The sequence below is a fragment of the Pygoscelis adeliae genome, unplaced genomic scaffold (genome assembly GCF_000699105.1).
Source record: "Pygoscelis adeliae isolate BGI_AS28 unplaced genomic scaffold, ASM69910v1 Scaffold259, whole genome shotgun sequence".
Taxonomy (NCBI): Eukaryota; Metazoa; Chordata; class Aves; order Sphenisciformes; family Spheniscidae; genus Pygoscelis; species Pygoscelis adeliae.
In genome coordinates, this window is record NW_008825497.1 from 359,401 (window position 1) to 366,431 (window position 7,031).

The 7,031-nt window shown below is 48.0% G+C and overlaps 1 protein-coding gene across 1 annotated transcript in view; it reads right to left on the reverse strand.

Moving 5' to 3' along the window:
- Nucleotides 1–6,787, reverse strand: part of TTL (tubulin tyrosine ligase) — a gene marked incomplete at its 3' end in the record, with an annotated part of 9,940 nt that extends 3,153 nt beyond the window's left edge. The window contains 5 exon segments of the mRNA XM_009331363.1: nt 1–227; nt 322–457; nt 3,718–3,950; nt 5,686–5,764; nt 6,754–6,787. The exon segment at nt 1–227 is cut by the window's left edge and continues 11 nt beyond it. Coding sequence (XP_009329638.1) covers nt 1–227; nt 322–457; nt 3,718–3,950; nt 5,686–5,764; nt 6,754–6,787 — 709 coding nt within the window.
- Between the last annotated feature and the right edge of the window lie 244 nt (nt 6,788–7,031).

The following is a 7,031-nucleotide window of genomic DNA, read 5'->3' on the forward strand; positions in this document are numbered from 1 at the left end:
TCGTGTTCAGGGCATCCATCAGATACTGGTTGAACTCCTCGAAGAACATTTCATTCCCTTCCTCATACCGCCCGTAGTTTTTGGAATATTCCTTCTGAATGCAGTGATTGGTCAAGTGGCAGGTTTTGTCCTGGAAATTAGCACTGTTATACGGTTCGGAAGAGGTCCGCAGGACACCCTCTCTGTAGAGGTAGATATTATATTGATGATCCACGAGAACCCAGCTCCTGGGGGCGAGAGAACAAACTCCAGTCTCAGTGGCTTAAAAAGAAACAGCACGAAAATGAAAACCAGTATTACTACAAAAGCAGAAAAGGTTACCTGATGTCAAATTTGCGATGCCCTGGCTCTAAAAGCAGAGGCTTCTCCAGGTATTTCTGAATCACGTGCACTTGTCCCTGCTCATCGATGAAGTCCAGGAGCTCTGCAGCCTCTGAAGAAATCAGGATCCCTTCCCCTGGCACAGAAAGACGAAGACAAAATCAGGTAGAGGATCCTCCTACCTTTGCTGGAGCTTTTTCAGGGCCCAAGCGGACCATGGCTCATTTGCCCAAAAAGCCATGCAACAAGCAAGGACCCATGGCCCCAGGGCTGGTCGGTGCCCAAGCAGTGTCATGTTCGCTCAGTGTCAGGCAGTAAATCTGCAGAGGGATCTCCCTGTTACCACGCCACGGGGCGTCTGGCTCCCCGGTAACTGGAGCTAACGCAAATGGGAGGCAAGAGTACCTGAGGTGGCACGGCCTGCCTGGGGCTCGTCTGTAGCGGGGTGGCTATTTAGGTGTGAGGGGATGCACAGCAGACAGGGACCTTGGCAAGCAGTGAGGCAGCTGCTTGGTTTGGGGCATTTTGTTTCCTTTTCTGGTGTTTTTTCCAGCTGGACTTGGTGGGAGGCGGGTGAGGGGGGCGGCGCACGTGTTCAGCACTTGTTGAGTTTTGTTTTGTTTTTCCCTGGTTTTCAGCAGTCTGAAGAACAGGGGTTTTGGCAGTTTGTTTGTGAGATTCTCCTTTTTTTTCATTTGGGGAGGGAGGTTTGTGGTTTTTTTATCTTAGACTCAGACTTTATTCCCCTGCCTGGCTTCTCTGGCTGCCAGAGGCAGTCACACATGCACACTTGCATGGTGTTGCCCTGCTCACCGAGTTCAAGTTACTATTAAAATCATTGCTGAATTAGAAAAAGAACTATTTCAAAATGTCCATCCATGTAGTCAGTGTTTTCCCCTTTAATGAAGCTCTTCATTAAAGAAGTCAGATGTGCCGTTTATATACTGCTACATTTTGGCTGCAGCTGTCACCGTTCATTTCTTGCAAGAGTCCAGATGCGAAACCACTACTGCAGAGCAATGAAGAGAGAACATATCCCTTCTGGGATTTGATAAAGGGATGGCACGGTGCCACATGAGGAATATACCAGCTCAGGTAAAATTAGCTAACGCTTCTCTGGCACTATGTCCAGTCTTCAGGAATATACCATGCTCAGGTAAAATTATCTAACACTTCTCTGGCACTATGTCCAGTCTTCAGGCATTTAGTTAACTTTTTGGACTAAAGCTGATGACTTAATCTTAATTTTGTGCTGAGCATTTTGGAGGAAATACTGAGTGAAAAGAAAAAAACACTCTTCAAGGGGGCATCGGGGGGAGAACACAGGTTTGGATCACAGGCAGGGTTTGGCAGGATCATCCCATGGAAAATGCTCCTAGCTGTGACTTCTGAAGGTCGCTGTCAGCACAGCCCTGCAGGTACTTTCACTGCTGCATGCTTTGCATACCTGCAAGTCACAGCTTCCTAGCCCTACTGACCCCCTACCCATCCTAGCATCCTCCACCAAAAGGGAAGTCCTTTCATCAAAGTATATTTTTCATCCATGTTTTATGCAGGGGCAAGATTTTTAGTCCCCTGATCACAGCAGAGCCAGGCAGAAACTTGCATTGGTACAACCACAGGCTGTGTACTGGGGGAAGGAGGGAAACAACATCTTTGTAAGCCAGTAAAGCCTCTGCAGTGGGAAGATCAGCAGGCACCCGTTCTGCACTGGACAGACGGTGAATCAAGGGGGAGGTTAGCTTAATTGCGCACAGCAACCCAGTGAGGCAGCAAAGCAGCTTATGTGGGGCAGCTGTCCCTTCCCTCAAAGAAAACATCAAAACCTCTAGCCACAGTTGAAAAATCTCTCAACTTTTAAGTCAGGATATCCTAAACCTTTAATTTTACTTTTACTGATGGACAAACAAGCTTCCACCAGGCTTGTCCTGAGTCAGGGGCTGTGCCTGAGCTGGATCTGCCTTGGCAATTAATGTCGATAAGCATTCTTCTTCATCAGAAGTAATCCCCAGACATGTAAAACTTCCCTCTAGAAGATTAACTGAGGCTCTGCTTTCCACTTTAATTCCCAGCTTGAGTTCTGCAGCACACTGATGAATATGAAAGGTTACTCTGCTTTAACGCAGAAAAGATGGGATCACACTTGAATAAAGTATGTGGAGAGTTTAAACTTCCCCATCCTGCAGCGAACCACAGCAATGGCCTTTTCAATTGCCCAGACTGATTCTTTGCCAGACAGTTATACCACACAGAAACACATTCCCTCACTGGCATAACGAAAGGACTCATCTCCCTTCCTCCCTGGTGAAAATAAGCATACTCTTCTGATGCTTCTTGGTAACACAGCCAAGAGAGCAGAGCAGTGAAGGAAGCCAGCATGAAGGACAGCTTTATCACGCAGCCTCCCTGCAGCCACCTCTGGCTTTCGTATTCTCTGGTGATTTTTGTAAGACTGCATCAAAAGTGACTCTGCAAATACGAGTGAGTCATGTGGGCTTCCTTTGAAAAGACCAGGTCCTTCCTCGGGCTGGGCTCTGCTGCCTGGGGTCTGTACACACGGCAAGGCAAGTTTTCATAAAGTCATTCTGATAACGTGCCCATGATACTGCCGTAACTGGCAGCACATAGTTACCAAAGCATTACATCTATAGCTGTGTCCAGCTGTCTTGTCTAATAGCTTGTTATTTCTGTAGAGCGAGTGATGTAATGACCCTCGAACAAGGAAGGACACATTCTCACTTAGGTATCTATCACCTTATTCAAATTAAAGGGACATACAGACATTGCATTGATTGTCTTTGCTCTGGTACCTTCCCCTGAGGTTTGGATGTAATTTCGATGCACTGAGCTCGTGGCTGCTCAGCCAGTCTCTCAGTGTGACCATGGGTAGGCCATTGGCACCAGGCATGTGGGTTCAGTTGAAAGACAGGCAGCGGTATTTCTGCCCAGGTGAAACCAGGCTTAGCTGCAGCATGGGGAGCTGGGCTCCTTTGCCCTTGAAGGCTGCTGTCCTGCCTGCTGCCCTCCTCCCCATATCCTGTGCTGCTCCCTGTTATCTCCTGCTCTCCACATTCCCCTCGCCTGCTGGTCACCACTGCCTTCTCCCTGCAGCAAGCTTTCCTGTATTTTGAGGTGCATGTGTAGAAAAGTGGAGGTCCTTTCACTGCCATCCATGTCCTAGGTAGCATGTGCATGTTACAATGCTTGTCAGGAGCCCCATGCCAACAAGCAGACAAAGGAAAGCCCTATGCTGGCCTGACTGGCATGGAGTCGGTAGGTGAAGCCCTTCATAGACAGGCTAGATGTCAGCTGGGCTCAGCCAAACCCTGGGACTCTACCGATCAAGTAAAGAGTAAGGAATAACAAGAAGGTGGCTCGTTTTGCTGGAGAATGAACCTTTGGCACCAGCTGAGGACTTAGCGATCCACACGTTGCCTTCGTTGCCTTCCCGACGCCTGTTGTAAGCTGCCAGGAAGACTTCCCGCTCATCTGTCCTTGTGTTGTTTATGAGATGGCGAATTCCATTCTGTGCTGGAGCCACAGGAGTCTTCAAGTTTGTTGGGTAAATCACATATGACTCGGGGAACCACGTGCAGGACTCCGATAGTTCAGGGCTTGTCTTGATTAGCCTGGGTGAAGAGAGACAGGCTGTTAAATCTCCAGTGTCCCCACCTGCATGGACATCGTTTAAGAAGTAAAAATCATCATTAAGTGGGCTCTTTCGCTTGGTGATGAATAGCAGCTTACAGATAGTCTGTGCTAAATTATTACATTTTCCTTAGACCCTTGAAATTAGTGTTTTCCTAAAGATGGCATGGCAACCCCAACCTGCAGCCAAGCACTGCTCTTTGAACCAGACCTGCACGCTTTCATTAAGTGTTTTGTAGATACTATAGATATCGTAAAACAATCAGCAGAGAAATTTCCATGTAACTAGAGCTTACAGTGCATTCCCTGCGCCATCTCTGCACAAGGGAAGTGAAGAGGTGTGTTTGCTAACACGGAATGGGGCAGGAAGGATACTGTGATCACAACAGGCAAAAGGGAAGCCAGAGCAGTAATGTTCTCTGTGCTGGAGCTTAGCTCTTGATCCCATCCCCACCGAGATCTGATCAGGTGTCCCAGTTGTGGATGAAGACCACTGGGAACCCACTGAAAGCAAGGACACAGCTACACATTTCATGTCCCAAGGTGTCTGGGATCCCCCTTGCATCATGCAGTCTCCGATCTCTCTGGCACATCTCTCCTACCGGTAATGTCTAGAGATGCCAGCAAACTCCTGTTAGCAGAGCCCAGGCCTGTTTTCTTTCAGAGTCAAGGGAGCTGCCTGCCTCTCTGAATGCTCACTCTGTGCTTTGCTTAAGGCCAAAAGCAGAGCTCATGAGTTGCTGACTCTCTCTGTGCATTTGTGCCTCTCTGTTGAAATGGCAGTCAGTCAGTGACACCCTGGGAGCCCTGAGGAATATCATTTGTGGTCCCTTGGGTTCATAAGTAGCTTGATGCATGGTTGACCCCACAGTTAGAAAGGTCAGCCAAGGTTCAGGAGAAAAAAAAATAGACGTGCAAGCACTTTCAGCACTGCCTCTAGACCACGGGCCTCAGAGAAATCCAGCTGGGGAGTGCCATGAGTGCTTGTTTAAAAAAAATACTCTGCTAGTTCCGGACAAACACCATCGCCACTGTAAAGAAAGCAACTGGGACCAGGTTCTTCGCAGGGGAAGGAGAGGCCTCGGCTCAGCACACGCAGTCTGCAGGACTGCATCGGCAACAGGCAGCACAGACACTAACGTGGAATCAAACGCTTGAAGGAGACCAAGAGCTCTGACATGAAGATGCCCTAATGGCTGCAGAGTTTGCACAGGGACGAAGGTTATCTACAATGAAAGCTCATCCACATTTCCCCAGGAGACCCTGGCACAGCTGGTCATGCAGAAATAACTCCCAGAGCTCTTCCTGGAGATGTCTCCAGGCATTTGTTTGATCAACAAATCTGATTAGCTAAAGGCATATTAGTGTCTCATCTCTGTATGAAACAGAGAATAAAAGGAGTAGGTTTTAATTAAATGTCTACAGGGAAAAAGAGCAGATTTTTTTTTTCTTTGGTTTGGCTCTAATCTGATTCAATACACTCTAAGGTTTCAAGGAGATGTAATTCAGTGGAAACAGCATTTCCCCTGAAGTTACAAAGAGGTCTTTGTGCACAGTTAGCTCTAGAGACCAGCATAGGAGTCTGAAGACAGCACATGCTAGGACGCTCCCAGGGCAGCTGTTCTGTGAAATACCCTCCGAACAGGTTCAACACTCGACAACGGTTAGAAGAAAAACTTCTGCCAATCCCATGTAACATTTCAGTGAATTTCTTACTTCACCAGAGATGCTTTGCGGCACAGCTTGTCTGCTCCCCTGTAGTAATTCACCAGCTGCACAAGTCCGGGTTCATGGCCTAAAAAGGGGAAACAAAGAAGTCAGACAAACTTCTCAATTAATGAAGGAAAAACATCTGCTTGGTGCAAAGGATCTGTGCAGTAGGGAAGAGAAAGGAGGCCGTTTCCTTGCCCTGCATCACAGAAACAGGCTCTAAGCTGGTACCGGCTCCTGTGGTTTCTTTCTTTTAGTTATGAAAAACCATGCATTTACCCAAGTCTGTTTTGAATCTGACACTTCCAAAGGAAAATAATAATTTCCTAATTCACACTGGGAACTGGCAGTGCCACCCAAAAATGTTCTCCATTTGCTGGTGGCAGTTTTTAAAAGCCAGGATTTCAGTTACTCTTAAATGCAGCAGGAGGATGCAGGGAAGCACACCACGATACAAAGATCACAGCTTAGGAAAGGGCCTTGTTTCTTTGTCACGTACAGCAGGATTCCCTGTTGGACCTGATATCACAAAACACTGGGAAACATTAAAAGATTTGGAGTCTTGCTTCCCTCTGGCAGCTTGCAGCAAGCCCCCTTGGATAGCTGGGGTGGGAAGGGACCTCTGGAGGTCTCTGCTCCAACCTCCTGTTCAGTCAAAGACTGAGTAGCTCTAAGGATGAATATCCTACTGCTTCTACGGGTCCTTGTCCCAGTGCTTGATTGCCAGGTCCCCCTGGCTATCCTGATGGCCTTACTGGAGTCACTCCAGGGTGCCTATGCCTTTCTTGTACTGGGAAGTCCCAAACTGCTCCCAGTATCCACCTGTGGCCTCAAAAGTGCCAAATAGATGAGTACCTCCTTACCAATACTGGACTTCACACCACAGCCTGCCTTCCTTCACCTTCCCACACTACACGAACACTTGCGCTCAGCTGGAAGCTCTCTGGGAGGACAGGATGGCAAGCACTTGTCCGAAGGGTAACGCAAATCTGGGCAACACCATGCAGCCTCCCCCGCACAACCAGCGCAGCTGAACATGGATGTGCAAGAGGCGAGTGATGCCTGGGGCAATACCTGGGTCACCAGTGACAACAACTGACAAGAGCATCGATAGGGAAAACATGATGAAAAACTGCTCTGGTTTGAAATGACCTAGGACTAAGGGGATCCCCCAAGAGTGGCAGTTACTTCCATCTTCACCTTCTCTTTTCAAAAAAATGCTTGTGGGAGTGATTTAGACCCTTGTCCTGGTTTCGGATCCTGAAAAAGGATTCAGAGTTTTACCATCCTCCTTGGTGTTTGCCTGGGAAAAAAAGGCCTGGAGCAAACATTTACCTTAAAGGCCAGGCAGC